The sequence below is a fragment of the Danio aesculapii genome, chromosome 10 (genome assembly GCF_903798145.1).
Source record: "Danio aesculapii chromosome 10, fDanAes4.1, whole genome shotgun sequence".
NCBI classification, from domain to species: Eukaryota; Metazoa; Chordata; class Actinopteri; order Cypriniformes; family Danionidae; genus Danio; species Danio aesculapii.
Window position 1 is genome coordinate 25,549,294 of NC_079444.1, and position 23,950 is coordinate 25,573,243.

The 23,950-nt window shown below is 41.1% G+C and overlaps 1 protein-coding gene across 3 annotated transcripts in view; it reads right to left on the reverse strand.

Annotated features, from left to right (window-relative positions):
* Nucleotides 1–10,245: 10,245 nt before the first annotated feature.
* The window catches only part of tiam1a (TIAM Rac1 associated GEF 1a), a 96,789-nt gene continuing 83,084 nt past the window's right edge, over nucleotides 10,246–23,950 (reverse strand). For all 3 annotated transcript variants that reach the window (XM_056467580.1, XM_056467578.1, XM_056467579.1), the window contains 7 exons: nucleotides 22,283–22,401; nucleotides 22,097–22,205; nucleotides 21,674–21,732; nucleotides 19,950–20,046; nucleotides 19,518–19,605; nucleotides 12,488–12,660; nucleotides 10,246–12,187 (listed from right to left, as the gene is read on the reverse strand). In XM_056467580.1, coding sequence (XP_056323555.1) covers nucleotides 11,679–12,187; nucleotides 12,488–12,660; nucleotides 19,518–19,605; nucleotides 19,950–20,046; nucleotides 21,674–21,732; nucleotides 22,097–22,205; nucleotides 22,283–22,401 — 1,154 coding nt within the window. In that variant the 3' untranslated portion in view covers nucleotides 10,246–11,678. The remainder of the gene's footprint in view (nucleotides 12,188–12,487; nucleotides 12,661–19,517; nucleotides 19,606–19,949; nucleotides 20,047–21,673; nucleotides 21,733–22,096; nucleotides 22,206–22,282; nucleotides 22,402–23,950) is intronic.

A 23,950-nucleotide genomic window follows, 5' to 3' on the forward strand; every position in this document is an offset into this window, starting at 1 on the left:
GACTTCTAGTTGATCATTTGGAAAAGTGGCAGAAGATAGATTATTAGATCTGTTGAACTGCATCTCAATCATCACAAATATTGCAGAAGACCTATTGGAACCCGCATGAACCCAAGATTCTCACTGAAATCAGTCAAGTTTGGTGAAGGAAAAATCATGGTTTGGGGTTACATTCAGTATGGGTTGTGCGAGAGATCTGCAGAGTGGATGGCAACATCAACAGCCTGAGGTATCAAAACATTTATGCTGCCCATTACACTGCAAACCACAGGAGAGGGCAAATTCTTAGGCAGGATAGCACTCCTTTTCATACTTCAGCCTCCACATCAAAGATCCTGAAAGCTAGTAAGGTCAAGGTGCTCCAGGAATGGCCAGCCCAGTCACCGGACATGAACATTATTAAGCATGTCTCGGGTAAGATGAAGGAGGAGGCATTGAAGATGAATTCAAAGAATCTTGATGAACTCTGGAAGTCCTGCAAGAAAGCTTTTTTTTTGCCATTCCAGATGACCTTATAATACGTTATTTGAGTTATTGGAAAGATGTATGGATGCAGTCCTCCAAGCTCATTTGCCTTTCATATAAGTCACTTCTGACACCAAGATCAACTAAACAGTGTGTCCACAATGTTGTCACTGTAGCTGGACAACTCATAGATTCTGGTTTAACCTGCTCTGCTGATTGGGCAAGAATAGCACTGCAACAATCCAGCCGTGCATTGTAAACAGGGGGCCAGCCAGCCTACACACAGAGCTCCCCCCATGTGGATCCGACTGGAGCTCAGACCACGATTGGGATTGAGGATACTGAGTGCTGTCCAGGACACAGATGTGAGAGTGATGAGTGAAGCGAGCAGGTGCAAACAGGCTGCTCCAATCATACACCACCTGGCACTGACGGGACGGGTGCACTGAATGCTCACCAGCGAACAGACCCATGCAGCCGCAGCCAGAACCAAAGACAGTCACACAGTAGCAAGCTGCTGACCACGGGCCTGGATCTAAATAGGCTTTGCATGTAAATGAACTGGCATCATGGCTTATGGAACATTTAGTCCACACACAGTGCTTCATATTCAACACATGATCTGAAGCATGCTGTCAGTTTCCACCTCAGAGGTCCCATGATCACCACTACCAGAAGAAAGTACAAATCAAAGCTGCAATATCAACACAGAGAATTCTTACTGGCCTCAGTCTGATGAATGTTTCATCTGTGGGATTCAGCAACTCGTCCATGATTTCTTCCTCCTAAAGCTACAGTGTCCATAAGCAGCAGAGCTAATATTGACAGTGGTCAGGCTGTGTGGCTGGTAGGAGAGGAGGAGCAGAATTTCAATCTCAGTCCAAACAATGCACGGTCACATCTCCATTTCTCACTTGACTGTATTTATTGACATATTGATGATTTATTATTTATTATAATTGACCGTAGTCGGCAGGCAGCAGTGTGTGGGAAGAATAAAAAAAAGGACAAAATCACAATCATAAAGCATAAAAACAAACAAAAAAAAGCACGCACGCACGCACACACGCACGCACACACGCACACACACACACACAAATTGCAGCAAACAAATAGAAGAGGTGTGATCTGGAAGTCCTAGTTTTACAGTAGGTTAGCTGTTAAAGTCGCAATGAATTCAAAATGTACTCTTCTTATTATTATATGTATATAGTAGTGCTTGTTATAAACAATGTATCCGTGTACTTCATTATTGGAAGGCTAGGATAAATAAAAACACAATTCAGGTGTTTAGAAAGAGTATATTTCATTTAGTTTGACCTGCAAAATCATCTGAAAACAACAATCTAAAAAGTAAACTTATGGATAGAAAGAAAACAAAAAAGCTGTTATAATCTGCTCATAATAAATCACGGTGGTCCGTGTTGTTCTGAATCTGTGTTCTGTCGATTTGTCCAACCTTGTCAGAGTGTCCTACCTCCACACACAATATGCTACCCATCAGACTTTGCTACCAGTGTAAATTTGAATGTGGAGTAGTGTGATATGAAGCTGTAATACGACCCTAACCTACTTAATCCCAAACCCCTACCTCCAGGGGCGTAGCAACCGTGGGGGACGGGGGGGATACATCCTCCTCACTTTTAGAGACAGACCATTTAGAAACAGGTGATTAATAATTCGTTCGCTACGCCTCTGCCTACCTCAGAACCATTCAAATATAGTGTTGGTAGCATAATATGATGAGGGATTAGAATCAAATGTCCCTGGATACCCGCTACAGGTAATATTCACGTACGCAAACCGCAAAGAACTACATCACAGACGGGCCCGAGTGAAGCATCTAGGCTTGTGCCGGTATTCGGTAATGCGATAAATCACGGTAATGAATATGCACGATATTGTTATCGCGGGCACTTCAAAATACCGTGGAAAAATAATAGATCCGAATTTATATTCTTAGAACGCGCCTTAGCTTATTTTCCATCAACCGCTTGAAGAAACACTGCGTATATGCTGCGCAGACCTGATGCGCACTCTGATGTAAACAATCCCCACATGTAGAAGCCCTGTGTGCGCGGCGCCGCTGCCACCGCACTATAATCCTCACACGCAGACCGGGCACTTTCCCGGTGGGCCGACGTACTTTTTGGGCCGGGCTGATCATCGTCTTATGATTTGATTGGCCCATAAAAGGCTTATCAGCCTATCGTTTTTTTCTGCCTTATTGATTGACGCTGCTGTGATCTGAGACTCTCTGAAAGTAGATGCTTTTTTTCCCGGACAGACAGACCGGGCCGGTCCATGTGACACTCTGCAGCCCATTGGTTCTTTTCGGTATTGACATTGGGCTGACCCAATCACAAACTCCTATTTTGGACTCCGTGTGAGCGTGCGTCATCTGTGTGTATTTGTCAAAATAGTCGAGAGAAGAAACGCAAGGGAGGCGCAGAGAAATCGCGGGAAATACACCGGCGTTTCATTTAGCGATTCTGAAAAGTTCTCTGTTCATTCTAGTACACGGCTAAAAACGCAAATCACGTGACCACACACTCTCTGCCCAGAGCTGCCAGCCACTAGTTCAGCGGGTCGGCATAAACCCCAGGTCAGAGTATAGTGCATGTCAGACAGTTCATCTGCTGGGTGATCTCATCTCACTATAGTTGTTAAACGTGATATTGAATTCATCTTGTTGTCTCTATCTAACAATTCTTATGTCTTTTGAATCACTTGTTCTCAGTTAACTGTTTTGGCTGAGTGCAAAGATAAGCTAATATATTAATTTATGTAACCACATACACTGATTCTGCACATTGACTGATTGCTTACCTTTATCGTTTAAATTTAATGTACGTTATACTGTTATAATGGCCATTATTGGTTATTAAAACTGATATTCTGCAAAAGAGACAGGGTAAAGTTCATTCTTTTCAATGGAAATGAAAGGAGACAGTTATATTTAAGCCCTGTTTTGTTATAAATATGCAGTGTGAAGATGATGCTCATAAAAATATGCAGCTACACGAGGCTGTTTGGTGTCTGTTAATCATAATATCAAAATGAAACAAATTTGACTTATATTATGTTTTCATTGTTTAGATAGTGAAACAGCAAGCAGGATGAGGTGAAAGAGGTTAAAATGTAACACTGTTCCCTTTGAAGATTTACCCATGCATTAGCAGGCAGTTTTTGTTATGTTTATTATTGAATAAGCTAAATTGACTGTAGTGTATGAGTGTGTGTGAATGAGTGTGTATGGGTGATTTCCAATATTGGGTTGTGGCTGGAAAGGCATCTGCTGCATAAAACATGCTGGAATAGTTGGCAGTTCATTCCACGATTGCTGATCGAAGACGGTTTCCCTTTGCACATTCACTTGGATATAATTGCTCAAGTTTACTTTTATATTGTGTATTGTTTTATTTATATTTATTTGTATTTAAATGTTTGAAGTACTTTTAGTTAATTAAAAAGTTATTAAAGTTACTAAGTTGACGAAACTGAAGTTTTTTTTGTGTTTTTTTACCTGTTTCTCTAGTAAAATTACAATATCGTGATAATACCGTATACCGTGATAAAAGCTCAATCAATTAATCGCAGCATGAAAATGTGATACCGGCACATGCCTAGAAGCATCACAAAGTGGACTTCTTGAAATTGGTGTGGCTCTACTCGTACTATCGGTATTGAACTTACCTTGGTCAAGTACAAATAGCAACACTTAGAAAGCTGATAAAACTGAGAGAGAACGGTTGAGCTTTATGCAGATCGAATTTTTGAAACGCGACGTCACTGGCTGAGAATGACGTGAATCTCCTTATAAAGGCTGAAGAGTTTAAGATAGATTGACAAACACACTCCCAGGTGTGTGTGTGTGTGTGTGTGTGTGTGTGTGTGTGTGTGTGTGTGTGTGTATATATATATATATGCACACAGACATTTTTTTTTCTCAATAGCCTACATTGAAAGGAATCTATTTGCTCAAGCCCAGCTGAAAACATCATTAAACTACAACAACAATAGAAACTACCAAAGGGACCCATGTGAACACAGCCAAAATTACTAATTTGAGCATGCACATATTTGTCATTCCAATGGTTTTCATATACATGTAATTTTGGAATTCTACAAAAGCTGTTCGGCATTTCTTATTTTGGCTGATTTAAACCATTATAAACAACATAAAACAGAAAGATTTTGATGTTCTGATAGCGATTCCTATATCGAAGTATCCCTTCCCGCCCTGAATTTAGCACGTCGTCAATGACGTCATGTCAAAATAACCTTTTGCAGTCCAAATTCAAAACATTGGAGTGTTCTTTTTCTGCCAAAGCAACACCGGTGCTGATATAATTGGGAAAACTGACAGTGGGCGGAGTTACACAGACCAAAACAACGACAGACAGTCCAAACACACATTTTCAAAGGAGAATCACTGACTTTAGCATTGTTTTTCAGATAAACAGGCATGTTCTCAACATGTTACTGAAATATCTGCACACAGTACTAGGCTATAGTATTTTTATGATTTAGTAGTGTCAATAACTTTCAAACAGCACCTTGAAACATTTAAAACTTATTATTCTTACTTTCCCCAACACACTGAATAGAATCTGACCTGGGCAGAGAAGGAAGTGTTTGAAAAGACTGTATGATCATACATTTGCAAAGAGACGTTATGATGTAGGACAACTGTCACTGAGCCCTCTCGGTCTGATAGTTACCTGATATAGAAATGTGATATCCTATTTAGCAAATAGCACATCATAACACAGAACTGGTTATGAGTGTTTACATTTACAGTAAACACTGCAAATGGTGCATCATTTTCTACATCAAAATGGCTTTCTTTAGAGCAGAGCAGAAAATGGCTCCCTAATGTTCTGGTGCACTAGATGTTTAAAACCTGGGGTCTGATCTTCGTACCTCGCTTAAATGATCTAAGATGATTTGGCAGATCCTGGATCTTTTAATCTTGATAACTGATCTCTGGCTAATTTGGTTCTTCAAACAAGTTCGCAAATCAGATTAAAATGTCTGGATGAACTGATCTGAGATCGCTGCGTGTGTTGTGAAGAGCAGATCTATCGATTCTTGAAATCAAGATCAGCAATGCAACGATTGGCTGACGGCACAGCAGCGTAATGATATCATCTGATTAATATTCAATGGTCTATGTGAGCAAAATTACATCCAATTCACGGTAAACGGTTTGTTAAGTATGACACGCAATAACATGTGGGCTGCAGGCTTTACTTTTTCATGTGTTAAGAGTATTTAGCAATTTATTTAGTTTTACATTTAGAGCCGATTTTCTTTATTATAGTAGCCTAGGTCTATTCAAGTTTCTTAATAGGTGTAGGGAATGGCTGTTTAAATACTGCATCAAAAATCATTTTGATATGGGTATAGGTGTCTGCAACTTTTGTGAAGCATCAAATCATTGATGGTTCAGCATATTAGCTGTCAAAACATGTGTACGAATGCATAAATTATTATTGCTTAAAAAAAATTATCATTATACACAAATTGTACTAACACTGGGTCAGTACCTTAAAATAGTATGCGTTTGTATCTAAAAAGTCCATAATAATAAATGTTCTGCTTGGGGAGAACCACCCCGTGACAGTGTTAGTACTTTTATCTCGGAGTGCAGATTGCATACGTTTTATTTATATATTATTTTTAACTTTAAACTTAGACTGAAACTATATATTTATATAACTCTTTTACTATTTTGCCAAGTGTATATTACTTCTACTGTAAGAAAATATCAGCAATCGGTACAGTATTATCTTTGCTTGAAAATACCCAATCAGCCCTGTTTACATTAAATAAGCCTGCTCCCTAGCAGGTGTGAGCTACCAGACCTGTTGCTATGACAACAACTCTCGGATGAGTTTTGAAAAACAAATGATCCTGGATCGTGTCAAATCATCAGTAACCAAATCCAGCTAGCCGAGTAATCTACGTACAAAGAATTACTGGACCCCTGCTGTCCAGATGAAACCATACAAATTGGAAAACATGATCAAAATTGGTAGTAAAAGAGTATGAAGTTTATAAAACATCCATGATTCATAAATGAAAGAATGTAAGCCAAAGATATAACTATGGGTACGCTACATATGTACTCACATCAGAAAAATAAAAAACAACTAATGATGGTTCAAGCTAGCTCTTCTTGATTTATTAATGCATCGAGAGCATTTAAACTACAAAAGTGGTAGTGCATAAACATACTGTTGGTCCATCAATACAAGGACAAAAATAACCCGCAGGAGAGGAGAGGAGGAAATGCAGGCACTGGCTGTGCGACCATTAAATATGACTCATTTGCACCACTTGTGAAAAATCAAAAAAAAATATGTAGACCTTTCATTTTGTGTTGTTAACGTCATTGCGCATGTTCGGTTTTTTATCAGTGTATTCTGATATTCTCATTTACTGCATTGCTTTCTGTGGATCATAACTGCACACATTTTTTAGCCCACAGAACTGTTTTAAAAAACAGAAAAGGCACAGATAAATGCAGAATCAGTGCAGAAATGCCAAGATTGTCCAGACTGTAACCCTGTGGTGATGATCCGGGTCATCTTGCTTATGTAACATGCTTATATATGCGATTATTCCCTGTAAGTGAGTTACTGTAAGGTTTACCCTAACCATGGGTGACCAAATCTGTGAAGTCCACAAACAGAAAAAAGAAACGTACCTTTAAAGATAGAGTACAGTCTGATCTGCAAACAGCAAAAGGGAGTAACAATTCAAAACAAATTGACAAGTCTGAATAGGAGAACAAAATCTTTGGCTCATTCTCAGCTAGTTTGAATTCTGTAACAGGCCTTCAGCATGTACACCGAAATAGCAGCAAGTTTACCCTGGAAACTAGTGATAAATCTGTTGAATGATGTTGAAAACGCTTTCCTTTCAAAATAGGTAAATAACAGCAGTGGGCCTGATCATTTCTGTGGACATTAGCTTAATGCCTGTGTAAAAGAACTATATTTTTATAAGTTTGCACCTACTTTCTTGAAAGTCTTTGAAGCACAACCCTAAGGTGTGAAAGAGTAAGTGGTTGTCTCAAGTTCAGTAGTCCCTATTGACCTTATTCTTCAATGCGGAAGTGTGCGCGTTTTTGCGATTGTTTTGGAACTTCCGATTCAGTTGCCTATGGGAAAAATAACTAGGAATAATAAACGGCCAAAAACGGTCAAACTACTTACTCTACAAACAAGTGTTTGAATTACAATACAGACAAAGTAGAATAATATAATAAAAAAATATCAGTTTTCAACACCAAGCAGCCAAACGAGCTGTTTTTAACGTCTAAAAATGAATGAAAGTGAATGAGACCGGAAGTTTCGAGCCAAAATGATTCAAATGGCTGCGCCCACTCGTACGCGGAGAATAAGGTGAATACCCTTAATGAATTTAGACGAGTTGGGAGAAACCACACAAGCAATTGCGTCACTGTTTGTTTATGAGTAGCTGACACAGCACTGCAGTGCCACCTTCTGGTTATACTTGATAAGACAAGAATAATTATGTAAACATGTTGGCGATGTCAAAATCTGATTCACCATGAGATTACATCTGCGTTTCATCCCTCTGCCCTAATCCCTTTAAATGGTTTACCTCTGGAGTGAAGACTTTGAAGGGATAAACGGCAGGCCTATAGGGGACCAAAAAGATTCTGACTGCATCTGCGTCAAAAATTTATCATGTGGAAAAAAAACACGGGGTGTGTTCACCACTTTCTCCTTCATTCCCAAGAGTCATCTGAAGTTTTGAGCTAATCATTTTTAGGAGGTTGCTCATGAATATCCCTACTTTGTAACAAATATGTGCCCTTGATGTGCACTTCTACAAGCATCTACTTGGCATTTAAAGTGATACTAATTTAGAAAGGGGGCAGCATGGCGGTGCAGTGGGTAGCATGATCGCCTCACAGTAAGAAGGTCACTAGTTCGAGCCCCGGCTGGGTCAGTTGGCATTTCTGTGTGGAGTTTGCATGTTCTCCCCGTGTTTGCTCCGGTTTCCCCCACAAGTCCAAAAACATGTGGTATACAGTAGGTGAATTAGGTAGGCTAAATTGGCCGTAGTGTATGTGTGTGTGAATGTATGGATGTTTCCTAGTAATGGGTTGCGGCTGGAAGGGCATTCGCTGTGTAAAACATATGCTGGATAAGTTGGTGGTTCATTTCGCTGTGGCGACCTCAGATTAATAAAGGGACTAAGCTGAAAATAAAATGAATGAGTGAATATGTTAGAAAGGAGCAGACAAAAGGAAGATGTTTAGGGCAGGTTGTCAACCCTACTTCTAGAGGGCCATTGTCTTGCAGAGTTGACAATGTCACAGTCTAGGAGGGCCACTATCCTTCAGTTTCTCTGTGCATTTCAAACATGACATATCGCACTTTGAAGGGCACTTCAAAGTGAACACACACCTGGCTGCCATATTGAAGTGTCGTTCCAAACTAAAGTGCTAAAAAATGGCCACTTCAAAGGGCTCTTCGGAATGAAGGATTTTGAAAAATAAAATTGATGTACACTTCGGGACACTTTTCTTTGAGCAGGGAAGTTGTTCGGTGTCACAAACATTCAATTCAGAAGGGTTCATTTCTATGCTCTAATCACTTTAGAGAGACCCCCCGGATGGATTAGGCCATAGGGATGAGCCCTTCTAAATGGATCCCAGTGCCACTCCATCTCTCCTCAAACACACCTGCCTGTAATTTCCATTATATCTGTTATAATACTCAGGTGTATTGAATTAGAGGCCAGACAGTGCAGGACAGTGATGCTCCAGGTACAATTCTGGACACCCCAGTTTGGGCCATTGTTTTCATGCTTAAGTCCTCTTCATGGGTGGATTTACTGTGTTTGGAATATAGCATATGATCCCTTGTCAGGATTAAGGCCCCTATACACTTCAAATGAAATTGAAGAATGTACTGAAATGACATAATTTCAAACAAAATCCAGTCAAAAGCAGTTTGAAGCAGTTTGAAATAACTGACTGAAGCTAACTGTTTTAGTGTGTGTTTTGGCTCCGTAACACCTTTTAGCTACCATTGTCCCATGGCAATTACACAATCGGTGGGGCTATGCCTTCATTGATGTGTGATTAATTCGTATCTCATATACATGGAGGTCAGACAGGAGAACATCATAAAGTTAGCAAACATGAATACCTGTGATCACTCCCAGATAGATTTTAAAGTCTCGGACGCTAGACAAGAAGGCCACAGCGTTGCACCAGGTCTTTTAAAGTTCTAAACTAGATACTTACGCATTGTAAACTAGGAACTTATTGGTTCCCCTTTCAGAGCCGCCATTGTTGTTGTGTTTAGGGGTACATGCGAGCACTGTGACGTACCTGTAGTGTTGGGAGTTGAGTGTTCGGAATGATTCACGCCACTATCACTCAGTCTTTTTGGCCTCACATGTAGAACAAAAAAAATACTTCATGTGAAGTATATCGGGACCTTTAGAGTGGACTTTAGAAAAAGACAACAGTCAGGCAGGAGATTTCAATCCACAAGTGCCAATCAGACGCAAAGGAGTCGAATTTTTACAGTAAAATTTCAATAAGACCCACTATACATTGTGTGAAACCTGAAGTCTGTTCAGCTTGTTAAACCGCTATAACATCTCAACCTCCCCAAGCTGTATTATTCTCAGAAGAGGAGCCCCTGTGTTTACAAATCACACCAAACTTTATTTAAAACACTGCAAACGGGTGTCGTGTTGACAAAAAACAGACCACGTACACAGTTATTTGGATAAAACTGCAAATATAAATTAGGAAGATTTATTTTAGGTTAATAAGTATTTCCACAGTATGAACATACACAGTCTCAAAAAGGCAGAGGATAAAAGTATGGCATTTTTACACTGTTTTTAAATACAGTCAATTTCACTAAAAGGAAACCATGGCTGAGTGCAGTGATTGTATTTCACATGGATGGGTGTTTCTGGTGTTTAAAATACACTTGGAGTGAGTAACATGTCCAGCTTTATCCTTACCAGTGTACAAAATACCATAAAAATCAAAATCTCATTCTTAGCCAGACAAATCTGCTACATTTATCACTTTGCAGGGGGGCTTTGAGTTATAATGCTTCATTTATGCGCCTAAGCACACCAAAGCCCATAGACAGAGGATCACGGGTAGTTTGATTTCCTATCTGAAATAACGAGTTACATTATTGCAGTTCTTTCCTCACAATTCAAGTAGAATAATATTTCTCTGTGTGTTCAATAAACAGTGATATTTAATACTGGGTTGCTGGTGACCTATGAAGAAAAGGGAACGCAGACAGCAAGCAAGGAACGATTGGATTTGTAAAAGGAACAGCATTAAACAGCTGGCCAAAACTAGTCGTGGAAATTCAAGGGAATGTTGACGTGCTCCACGAAAATCACCTGCTTCCTGGCGGGCACCTTGATGTCAAAACAACATCCAAAAAACACGTCAAAGTGCAAATCAATTTGATGTCCAGACCTTGACGTCCATACACTGATGTACTTTTGACCACTAAAATAACGACACAAGAAAAATGATACTAGAAGAAATATTTTATTTATCTGAAGGCTTCAACTATAAATGTATGAATCTGTTTCCCTACAATGCATGTAAACTACCTTGATGTTTAAATGACAATGTTTAAGTGTCAGAAAAGCACATCAAAAATCGATTACAGGACTGTAATACTGGATGTATTTTTGACACCAATTTTAGATGTCAATCTGACATCAAGGTAGTGGATTGACATCAAATGGATTTGCAACTTTGGCGTGGGTGCCCTCAGGGGTGTAGCCATTACGAAGAACAATATACGAGGCATTAAGTCACAAATCCCTGAATAAAAAGGAAGATATGAAGCATGACCAAACAAACTGACCACCATTTTGTGTTCCAACCAAAAACATCAGCTAAAAGAACACGTAGCTGCCTGATGTCTGTCAGTATGAAGCCACTATAAATACATGAGCTGTACAGTTGGCATCTTCGAATGTTCCTCAACTCGATCTTGTATTGATATTTCAAGTGGCTTGAAACATCAAGAAGCTCTTCAGTTCTGGCTTTCTTTCAGTAGGATTGTCAGTGCATCATGTCCGTGAAAGCTCGGACTCAGTCAGTGTCTGCCTTATTCTGGCACAAGTCTGAAAATAAAAGCGTCACAGCTTGCATGTTCCCTCTCCGCTCAGAAGATGTCGCTGTTGCAGCTGTTTTTAAAATCGTCTCTTCGAACCCAAATAACCTCACAGTCCCTCTCAGAAGAAACTCCCTCCACTGCGCATTGCTTTCTCAGAAGGGTCAGTTTTAAGGGGGCGTGGGATTTCTTCGATTTGTCTTCGGAGAGCCCGTTGAGACCCTTGTCTTCATCTCCTTCCACTGAAAGAGCCTCAAAGGACTCCTCCAGGCTTGGGTCAGAGGACGGGGCTCGGACAGACTGGCAGTACTCATCGTCATCACTGAGGATGTCCGTCTCTTTAACGTCGTCCTGGTTTTCGTAGATCTGAAGGTCAAACTGATCCTCCACCCAGCGGTCGGTGTCCCGGATGGGCTGCTGAGGTTTATGAAATGGGGGTTCTGTAGGGGTGATTGGTGATAGATCCTGATATGAGTCATCATCAAAAATGACACCTGTGTCTATGGTAATACGATTACGGATCAGCTTCCTGTGACCGAGGGTTCGAGATGGTGCTGAAGCTGTGGATGAGTAGAAAGAATTGATGTGAATGCTAACTATAATTCGGTGGACAGTTTTGTCTTTTAGGAAAGAAAGCAGCAATATCATTTGATGGACACTAGGATTTTTTTTGGGGGGGGGGGGGGGGGGGGGGGTTACATAATAATCAGCTCAGCCTAAAGCCTGAGATAAAAACTGCAGCATTAATCATGTTAGAGACTGAAAGGCGGAGAGCCAAACGATGAGATAGTTTGAGGAATAAAGAGAAGTGTTAAAGAGAAAAATGATCCTTCAGTTTGCATTAGACATCCCAAACTTACCCGCTCTGTTCATGGTGGGTCGTGAACCCTTTAGAGCACAAAGCCGCTTCCCTCCAAAGGGAATATACTGCTGATTTGGAGGTAAACTTTCAGTCTTCATAAGCTGACGTCGTTGTTTGTCCCTCAGGATGGAATGAACAGTCTTTAAGAAGTCTTTTTTACTCTCTGGAGAGCTAAAAAACAGCAGGTTTAGATTTTTTACTCTGGAAGAGAATGGAATGTACCCAAGTAATGGCCTTAAAAAGTATTTGGACCCTTAAGCCATAAATGGATAAATATGTGTGTATTATATAACAAACTTGAATATGGTGTATAGCATGGCACTTATGTTTAAGAAAGAGAGCACAAGAACTCTTTTCAACAACTTTTATTTGGGCAACATTTCATTACTATTTTAGTTTTTAAGTTCCATTATAATTCATTCATTCATTTTCCTTCAGCTTAGTCTCTATTTCAGAGGTTGTCACAGAGGAATGAACCACCAACTATTCCAGCATATGTTTTACGCAAAGGATGCCCTTCCAGCTGCAATCTAGTCCTGGAAAATACATTATAATTTATACCTCTTATTATAATACTGCATTAATGAATAAGTTTAGACATTGACTTTTTTTTGTTTGTTTGTTTGTTTATCAGGTAATACATTTTTTAATAAAGTTTTCAAATCATCTTTCATGTTGACATTATGGGGTTTTGTTCATAGGATTTTGAGGGGAATTTTTTTTATCTATTTGTAAATAAGCCAACAAACTGTGGAAAAAGTACTGTAAATAATTTTCTAGATGCACTGTTTTTGTGAAATTGTCTTTATTATAATTAAATTAGGGTAACACAGTGGTGCAGTCGCCTCATAGCAAGAAAGTAGCTGGTTCAAGCCTCAGCTGGGTCAGTTGGTGTTTCTGTGTGGAGTTTGTGTGTTCTCCCCGTGTTCACGTGGGTTTCCTCCGGGTGCTCCGGTTTCCCCCACAAGTCCAAAGACATCTGGTACAGTGAATTGGGTAAGCTAAAATTGTCCGTAGTGTATGCGTGTGAATGAGTGTGTATAGATCGTTCCCAGAGATGGGTTGTAGCTGGAAGGGCATCTGCTGTGTAAAAACATATGCTGGATAAGTTGGCGGTTCATTCCGCTGTGGCGACCCCAGATTAATTGAGGGACTAAGCCGAAAAGAAAATGAATGAATTATTAAATCAAATTTAAATTTGTATTTAACAGTTTTTGTGTACATTTAGAACTATTACATTTTAATCCATTATTATTTTTTTTTTCCTTCTCTATATTCATATAATATACTCATGTTAATCATGAAATGTTTGCTTGTTTTATACTTTTATTTATAAGAGAATATTTTTCTCTATACTTTAATTTTTATTTAAAATACATGTTTGTTTGTTTTTGCTGCCATTGTAGATATATTTCTAAATCTTCATATCACAGGCATATAAAAACAATAATGAAATGTAGGTCTGAAACCTGTGGGATTTTTACTTTGAAAATCCATTCACCCAAAACTTTGTGTTGCACACAACCTTACTGTGTGTCACGGATTGGTCAGGCTCTCACGATCCCCACTCACGAAGATCACCATCACCTGACTTCTAATGAGCACACAGCTGCATCACATTCACGAGCACCAGATAAAAGCACAGCACTCCAGTCGCTCATTGTCCGGGCTCGTCTCGACGAAAGCGGACAACTGAGCGACCACTCAGCGTAGTCATCCTCAGCTAAAACAAACGCTTTACTTACCTGTTCTCTTTGTATTCCTCCTAGTCTTCCTGGTCCACCCGAATCGTCCTGTCTTCCAGTCCTTCCAAGTCTGTGTCATCCTCTGTCAGCTGTATCTGGTGTGTGCTGTCCATCCTCGTGTATTCCTGTTACCCAGCCACGGAGGAAAAGACCCCAACATCATTCCTGATCCTCCTGGCTATCCTTCATGTGCTCCTTGTTGTCATTTAATAAACACCCTAACGTTTCCTTACCTCTGTCTCCTGTCCGCTTCATAACAGAAGCCCGGACCAATAACGACGACAACATGAGCACCCCCGATCACTTTCAAGAGCTGGTGGACCAGTTGAAGCGGATTCTACAGCCACCAGCTCCACTTTCCAACGCACCACCAGCACCGAGCACTTCCGCCTCCACAGTTTCTTCTTCGGCCCTTCCTTCCAGTCCCATGGCCCGACCAGCGCCCTACTCAGGCGGAGCGGGGGAGTGCAATGGTTTTCTGTTACAATGTTCCCTCATATTCGAAATGCAACCTTCTCTATATCCCACAGATAAGTCAAAGATCGCCTACATCGTATCACTACTCTCTGGGCCTGCACTTAAATGGGCTGAGACGATCTGGAACCAAGCCGGGCCGGTCATGAATTCCATCACTACCTTCACGGAGTATTTCAAAGAGGTGTTTGGACGTTCTGATGGGGAAGTAGCCGCTGGAGAGCAGCTGTATCATCTAAAGCAAGGTACTCTATCTACACAGGAATATGCTCTCCGGTTTCGCACTCTAGCAGCTGCAAGTGGATGGAATGAGAGATCGTTGTTGACCACGTACCGGCTCGGCTTGGAACCCACTCTCCGAATCCAGCTGGCCACATTAGATGATACTATGGGTCTGGAGAGATTCATCCAACATTCTCTCCGATGTTCCGATCGTCTCCGTTCCTATCAACAGGACACCATCACCCCCTCGTCTGCACTCCTCCAATCGCCTGAGTCAACAGCCTCTCCAGAACCAGAACCCATGATAATAGAGTCTGGAAGACTGACATCAGCGGAACGACAGAGGAGGCTGACCCGGGGTCTGTGTCTATACTGCGGTGTCAGTGGACACACCCGTATGGAGTGTCCCCTTCGTCCCATTCGGACTTCAGTGAGTGTATTCAGTACGAATATTGAACAATGTAAACCACTTACTACCACCGTACAAATAACTACTGCCTCTATTTCTCTCCTTGTCACAGCCCTCATCGACTCCGGGTCAGCAGGGAACTTCATCTCCCAATCCCTCTGTCGTCAACTCCACCTACGTACTGAGGCGTCCTCGCATATATACCAGATACAACCGATAACCCAGTGCACTCGATCTTCGACCCGTATCCATCGACAATGCGAAGACATCCTTCTTCAAGTGGGGTTGTTACATCAAGAGAGGATTCAATTTCTGGTTCTGGAGGGTGCAAATATGGACATCATTCTAGGGCGCCCGTGGCTGGTGAAGCACGATCCCATCATCTCTTGGGGCACAGGAGAGATAAAGAAATGGGGATCTGGATGTACACCTACCTGTTTTCCAAATCTCCCTCTTCAAGGTCGGAACCCCATTTCTTTGTTTACAACATCGGTCGAGAGTCCTCCTGAGAAGCAGTCTATCCACATTCCTAAGGAGTACAGCTCCTTTCATGATGTCTTCTGCCCCAAGAGAGCTTCCCAGCTACCGCCGCATCGGCCATGGGACTGCGCGATCGACCTAGTTCCAGATGCCCAGTTGCCAAGAGGTAGGATCTACCCGCTCTCGCTTCCAGAGAATCAGGCAATGGAAGATTACATAAGGGAGGCTCTGAGTCAGGGGTACATACGTCACTCAAAATCACCAGCCGCCTCAAGCTTCTTCTTTGTGGCCAAGAAGGACGGAGGGCTGCGTCCATGCATCGACTACAGGGTCCTAAATAACGGTACAGTAAAATACCGATATCCCCTTCCTCTGGTACCAGCCGCTTTGGAACAGCTCCGAGAAGCTAAAGTCTTCACTAAATTGGACCTCCGCAGCGCGTATAATCTGATAAGAATACGTGAGGGGGACCAATGGAAGACAGCATTCGTGACCCCTACTGGCCACTATGAATATGAGGTCATGCCTTACGGTCTGGTCAACGCCCCCTCCGTATTCCAAAACTTCATTCATGAAGTCCTCCGGGAGTTTCTTCACCACTTTGTAATAGTGTACATAGATGACATCCTCATTTACTCCCGGAGTGAGGCCGAACATCGCCAACACGTTGCGGAGGTCCTACACACATTGAGAGAACATCACCTCTACCTCAAAGCGGAGAAATGCTCATTCCACCAGAAGTCGATTCATTTCTTGGGATACATCATTGACCAAACCGGTATACGTATGGATGGGAAGAAAATTGAGGCTGTTCTATCCTGGTCAGAACCCACTTCCATTAAGGAGCTCCAGAGGTTTCTTGGGTTTGCTAACTTTTATAGACGGTTTATCAAGGACTACAGCAGGATTACATCACCTCTCACTAATCTCCTCAAGGGTAAACCCAAAGGACTGGAGTGGACCAAAGAAGCAGCCGCAGCCTTCCGCCTTCTTAAGAAGGAGTTCACAAGGGCCCCACTCCTGACTCATCCTGACCCAAATCTTCCTTTCGTGGTGGAAGTGGACGCATCCACCACCGGCGTCGGGGCAGTATTATCCCAACATCATGATACACCGCCCCGACTGCATCCCTGTGCCTATTTCTCTCGGAAGTTGAGCCCGGCGGAGCAGAATTACAGCATAGGAGACAGGGAGCTTCTAGCAATCAAGCTAGCCTTGGAGGAGTGGCGTCACTGGTTGGAGGGAGCCAAACATCCGTTCCAGGTGATCACAGATCACAAAAACCTCCAATATATCAAAGAGGCCAAGAGACTATGTCCACGTCAAGCCAGATGGTCACTTTTCTTCTCACGTTTTGATTTCTCCATTTCCTATCGTCCAGGACCCAAGAATCTAAGAGCAGACGCTCTCTCTCGTTTACACGAGCATCACGATCATGAAGAACTCCCAACGAAGATTCTTCCCGAACACATCTCCATTTGTCCGATCACCTGGAACGCTCCTCCAGTCGTTGCCACTCCGGAAGCCCCTGCTCCGCCGGGATGCCCTCCTCATCGGCAGTTCATACCACCTGAACACCGGGTAGATCTGATCCACTCCTTACATACCTCGCTAGGCACTGGACATCCAGGGATCAACAATACTCTCTCGCTAATATCCCAACGATTCTGGTGGCCAAACATGGCAAGGGATGTGAGGCAATATGTTCAGGGCTGTAAGGACTGTGCCCAATCCAAGAGCCCACGTCATCTACCCGCTGGAAAGCTCCATCCCTTGCCGATTCCGAACCGTCCCTGGTCACACCTAGGAGTGGACTTTATCACTGACCTCCCCTCGTCAGAAGGTAATACCTGTATTCTAGTCATCGTAGATAGATTCTCAAAGTTTGTCAAACTAATCCCTCTGAAAGGTCTTCCCACAGCCTTTGAAACAGCCGACAATATCTTTAATCAAGTCTTCAGGTCATTTGGTATTCCAGAAGATATTGTGTCGGACAGAGGTCCACAGTTCATCTCACGTCTATGGAAAGCCTTCTTCAAGCTCCTAGGTGTGGCCGTCAGCCTCTCTTCTGGATATCATCCCCAAACCAACGGGCAGACAGAGAGGAAGATTCAGGAGGTGGGACGGTTCCTGAGGACCTTCTGCAGTGGTCACCAGAGCTCCTGGAGCCAGTATTTGGGCTGGGCAGAATATGCCCAAAATTCACTGCGGCAACCCTCCACCGGACTCACGCCATTCCAGTGCGTCCTGGGCTTCCAACCACCGCTCTTTCCCTGGGATGGCGAACCATCTGATGTCCCCGCAGTGGATCACTGGTTCCGGGAGAGCGAGAGAGTCTGGGACGAGGCTCATCAACATCTGCAGAGGGCAGTCCGTCGAAGCAAGGTAACCGCCGATAGAAGAAGGTCTGAAGAACCCAGATACACACCCGGACAAAAGGTGTGGCTATCCACCCGGGACATACGCATGCGACTGCCCTCTCGCAAGTTAAGTCCCCGATTTGTTGGTCCCTTCACCATCGTGGAACAGGTTAACCCCGTCACCTACAAACTACAATTACCCTCTCACTACCGTATTCACCCTACATTCCACGTATCACTCCTGAAACCCTATCACGATCCTGTTCTTCCCTCCACAGAGCCTGACCACGAAGAGGAACCCCCTCCTCCACTGCTCCTAGAAGAAGGAGCCGTCTACGCAGTGAAGGAGATCTTGCGTTCCCGACGTCGTGGTGGCCAGTTGGAGTACCTGGTGGACTGGGAAGGGTACGGCCCCGAAGAAAGGACATGGGTTCCCAGAGCTGATATTCTCGATCCTAGTCTCATGGTGGAGTTTCATGAGAGCCACCCTGAGTTCCCAGCGCCTAGAGGCAGAGGGAGACCACCACGGCGTCGGAGGTGTCGGCCCTCAGGAGCGGGCCCTGGGGAGGGGGGGACTGTCACGGATTGGTCAGGCTCTCACGATCCCCACTCACGAAGATCACCATCACCTGACTTCTAATGAGCACACAGCTGCATCACATTCACGAGCACCAGATAAAAGCACAGCACTCCAGTCGCTCATTGTCCGGGCTCGTCTCGACGAAAGCGGACAACTGAGCGACCACTCAGCGTAGTCATCCTCAGCTAAAACAAACGCTTTACTTACCTGTTCTCTTTGTATTCCTCCTAGTCTTCCTGGTCCACCCGAATCGTCCTGTCTTCCAGTCCTTCCAAGTCTGTGTCATCCTCTGTCAGCTGTATCTGGTGTGTGCTGTCCATCCTCGTGTATTCCTGTTACCCCAGCCACGGAGGAAAAGACCCCAACATCATTCCTGATCCTCCTGGCTATCCTTCATGTGCTCCTTGTTGTCATTTAATAAACACCCTAACGTTTCCTTACCTCTGTCTCCTGTCCGCTTCATAACACTGTGGTCACAAAGCCTTACACAACGCTTACTGTGCTCTATGTATGCATACATTACTTAGATGTGAATAATCCATTTGAAGATTTCTTCTCTAAGTTTATAAACTTTTTGAAGCATCAACATTTGAGGTGAATGGACTTTCAGTGGAGGAACATAAATCTCAGCTTTCCTTAATAATTATGAAGATGAACTTGGGTGTGAATAATCATATTTAATTTGATCACATCCCTTTTGCCAGGTCTGAAAACTCACAGATAAGTCAATGCATGCGATGTTCACAAGCACATCTAACCTGCAGCAGATGTGGAAAGTCCTCTCAGGTCTGCCTTCAAATTCTGACCTCACATGAACGATCTCACACATTGCCGACCCCTCTGAATCTGAAACCAAACAAAGTCAGGTTAACCGTATGCTAGCAAAAGAACTGTGGGAAAGCATCTTTAGTGGTAATTCAGGACAGGGCTAATGAACCTCAGGGAAGACAAACCATGGGACAATGAACCAGAGTGCAGACCCCAAGTTCCTGTAGGATGACTTTCAACCCCCTCCATCAATAGGGAATAACAACAATCTGGCAAGAGCCCATTTAATAGCCAAAAGCAAGCTTTACTCAGCTCATCGAGTGTCATCAGGGCTTTTATGATGTTAAATGCATTACGCTCTTTCTTAAAGCATGAGCCATAGAGCTGTGGAAAAACTATTTAAACAGTACACCATTACTTACTAGGGAGGTTGCGAACTTGGAGGGCATCTGTAGAGATCATGTGTCTAAAACGAAACGGGTCTCTCTCATCAAGGACTGATACTCTGTGAGGTCCACCCTGAGGCAAAATAACACCAATAAATGGGTTTGTAAGGAATAAATGGCATAAAACTTCTAATAACAAATAGTAAAAATGTTGTCAGCCAATCGGATTTGTTTAAAGAAGCAGATGACAAAAATGTAGTGTGCACATGTAAACAAACAATATCATGTGTTGGTGTGGAATGTACTATAGTTATGGTTTTTTGGGGGTGAACATAGGGGTCGTATTGAAATATTTCAGCCAAAATTTTAATTTGATGTTAATGTACACACCCTCAGGCCATTCAACATGCGAATGATGACTATAGGCACTAACTTTGAGAGTCAAAAAACATATACAGGCAAAACTAAATTAATACAGTGGTTCCTGACAATACATTGAGGTTTATAGCTATGATTACATCAAATATGCAGCATTTTAGGGTTATACAAGAACTGTGTATCATTAGGAGTTACAGGCATTTATTTAGATTTCTTAAATATGTTTTTTTGACTATGTGGTCTGGTACACCATAAGCCAATGCCAAATAACTAGCACCGACTAAACCCAACTGTGTTGTCACCTTGCTTTGGCTCTCGTCTTGTTCCATCTAGACCAAAAAGCTGCCCCTGATCAGAATTGAACATTTCATTGGGAACGAAAAAACAGACTGCTGCCTCTCATGGTGCAGAAAGATTGAACTGATGCAAGATGTGAGCCGATGCACAACAACATCACAGTTGAGTTTCATCTGCGTCAATTGTTTGGTGTTGGTTTGGTGTGTCCAGGCCCTAAAAGTGTCGCTAACTTGAACTGTTTTTAATCAACCATGACCTCGGCTTGATCTAAAAATCTTTTACAATTTTTTACTGCATAAAAAATTAATCGACATCTTGGATAGCCCGGGAGTGAGTAATTATCAATAACCCTTTAATGCACAAGCTATGCGAGACCCTTCTAGACCACAAAATGGGTCTTAAATGTCCAATGTTAATAAATATTTTACTCATGGATGAATGATTCTTTGCTAAATGTTTGAAAGAAATGTATTTTACAATTGATTATTTGAAATATTTATTAAGAATTATCAAGATTTATTAAGAATCTAGTTTTTAATTTACACAGATCATCACATTACATTGATATATCCTTGTTTTTTGTATTTATACATCAATATTACACATATGGGTAAAAAAACAAAGCAAAAAAGACAAAGTTGGATGGAAAAAATGGAATACTGAATTAGTAATCTGTAACTTGCAAAGCGCTAAGAATTGAGTCGTGTCACTTTAGATCTGTGTTGTGCATCAAAGGTTAAAATGTTTAATGATGGGCACTGGAAGAGGGAAGTAAGGTCAGGGACCCTTATTATAGATTTATAGGCAGGTGTTTTATATGCAGTATAAACACTAAATTGAGAGGCAACATCACAGACAACCGAAAGATCTCTGGCCACAGTTTGTTGGCCATCTGAACTAAGCTGATGAGACAGCAGAAATAAATCAAGTACAAGAGAAGGGCGTCCCTATTTCACACTGGAAAATGCGGCCTTCAATAAAAAAGTAAAACTACACCTCTTAAAAGCGCTAGTCTGCAAGCACTTTAAGCCTGTGTGTCACATCTCCATTAATGAATAATGAAAAAAAGGGGAAAAGGCACTTACGATTTTTTTCTTGTGCTTGGAAAAGTCTTTACACACAAAAACAACCGCTGTTCTGAAAACTGAAGAAGAGGAAAAAAACATTAAAGCAAGACATACAAAACCACACAAGTCTAAACATTCACAATACAGATGCTTGCTTAGGGCTTTTTTTTTCAGTTTAAAATGTGACCTGGTGAAATACAACTAACTTCAATGGCAAACTGACCCATTTTTTTGTTCTAAAATGTCTCAGCCAAAGGAAAAAATAAATAAATGCAACTTTAATGCCTTAAGAGCCATGGGACAAGGTGGTTCCTCTAATGCCATTGTGCCCAAAGACACAGCTGGCCTTTACTGATGTAGAAAACCATTACTGCAGGGAACAGGCTACTGAATAAGAGAACGCCATTCTATTTCTGGAAGAAACGCTTCTTGTGTACCCACCAAAAGCAGCCAGCTCTGGGTCTCTCTTCCCCTTTATCAGAGAGGACGGTGGGTTGATCCAGACCACTGTGTCATACAGCAAGAGGTCGCCCATTGACAGATCAGCAACCTGCCATCAAAAACAGTCGATTTCAGTGTTAATTTAGAAGCATCAAGCAAGTGCATTTGAGACTAGCGTGATCATACCTCTTTCTTTTCTGAGCTCTGTTCACTGATGAGTTGGTCAAACACGGCTCCGTATTCCTCATGAATCTTCTGCATCTCGTTTATGTGACTGGCCACTTTGTTCATGGCTTTCATGGCCACTACAAAAAGACAAAAGACTTAATAATCTGCAATTAAAGACAATTACACATCACAGTGCAAAGCTGCAAAGCCCAGATGGAAATGGGTTCATTTTTCCAATTTCATCTGTTACCGTAGCATCTGTAAATGACCTCTGATTGGTACACTGTAAAAAATAAACATTACTTTACAAATAATTGTCTGGATTTTTTTAACAGAATTTTCCATTTTTTTCATTACACAGTGAAATACCTGTTGTTTTACAGATATTTTCTGTAATTAAAAATTCTGAAATTAAATTGACAGTTATTGCTTTTGGTATTACATAATTTTCCTGTTTATTTAAAGGAATTTTTCAGTATTTTCAGAGAGTAACACGTAATTTTACATTAATATTTACAGATTATTCCTGTAAAAATGGATACAAAAATTCAGTCAAACAGTTTTCAGTACTATTGAAGATAGTAATCATATGAAGATTAAAGTGAGGTTAATAGTGTCACATAATAGCCTCTCTCTCTCTCTCTCTCTCTCTCTCTCTATATATATATATATATATATACACACAGTTGCAGTCAGAATTTTAGCCCCCCTGTTTATTTTTTCCCAAAATTCTGTTTAACGGAGAGAAGATTTTCTCAACACATTTCTAATCATAATTGTTTTAATAACTCATTTCTAATAACTGATATATTCTACCTTTATCATGACAGTAAATAATATTTGACTAAATATTTTTCAGGACACTTCTATACAGCTTAAAGTGACATTTAAAGGCTATAATTTTTTATATTATTTATTTTTACTATTTTTACTATTTTTTTTAAATTATGTTTTCCTCACAAAGGGCTGGACTTAAACTGCACAGAACTGCAGCTCTCTAGGAACCAAGTTTGGCACCCCTTATTTCAATGTTTTATTATATTATAAGTTTAGTTTTTTAAAGCATAGTGTGTGAATGGCTCTAAATAGCTGTTCCTACTCTAAAAACAGTTTATGGAAAAACGGGTTATTGTTAAAAAATTAATCAGTGTTGTTATGCAAACTGTTGCGATCTAGCAGCATCAGATTGCTGGAGAACTACAAACATGCCACGTTAACGAACTACAACTCCCACCATCCACCTTGCACACACCAGTTCCGTATTCTTACAGATTACACACGCAGTCAGAAAAATTGTTATGGACTGATTTCAAAAACTATACATATAATAATAATAATAAGAAGAAAAAGAATATATACATATAATATAATATATATATATATATATATATATATATATATATATATATATATATATATATATATATATATATATATATATATATATATATATATATAAAAAATATATATATATATATATATATATATATACAGTTGAAGTCAGAATTATTAGCCCCCCTGTTTATTTTTTCCCCCAAATTCTGTTTAATGGAGAGAAGATTTTTTTCAACACATTTCTAAACATAATAGTTTTAATAACTCATCTCTAATAACTGATTTATTTTATCTTTGTCATGATGACGGTAAATAAAATTTGACTAGATATTTTTCAAGACACTTCTATAC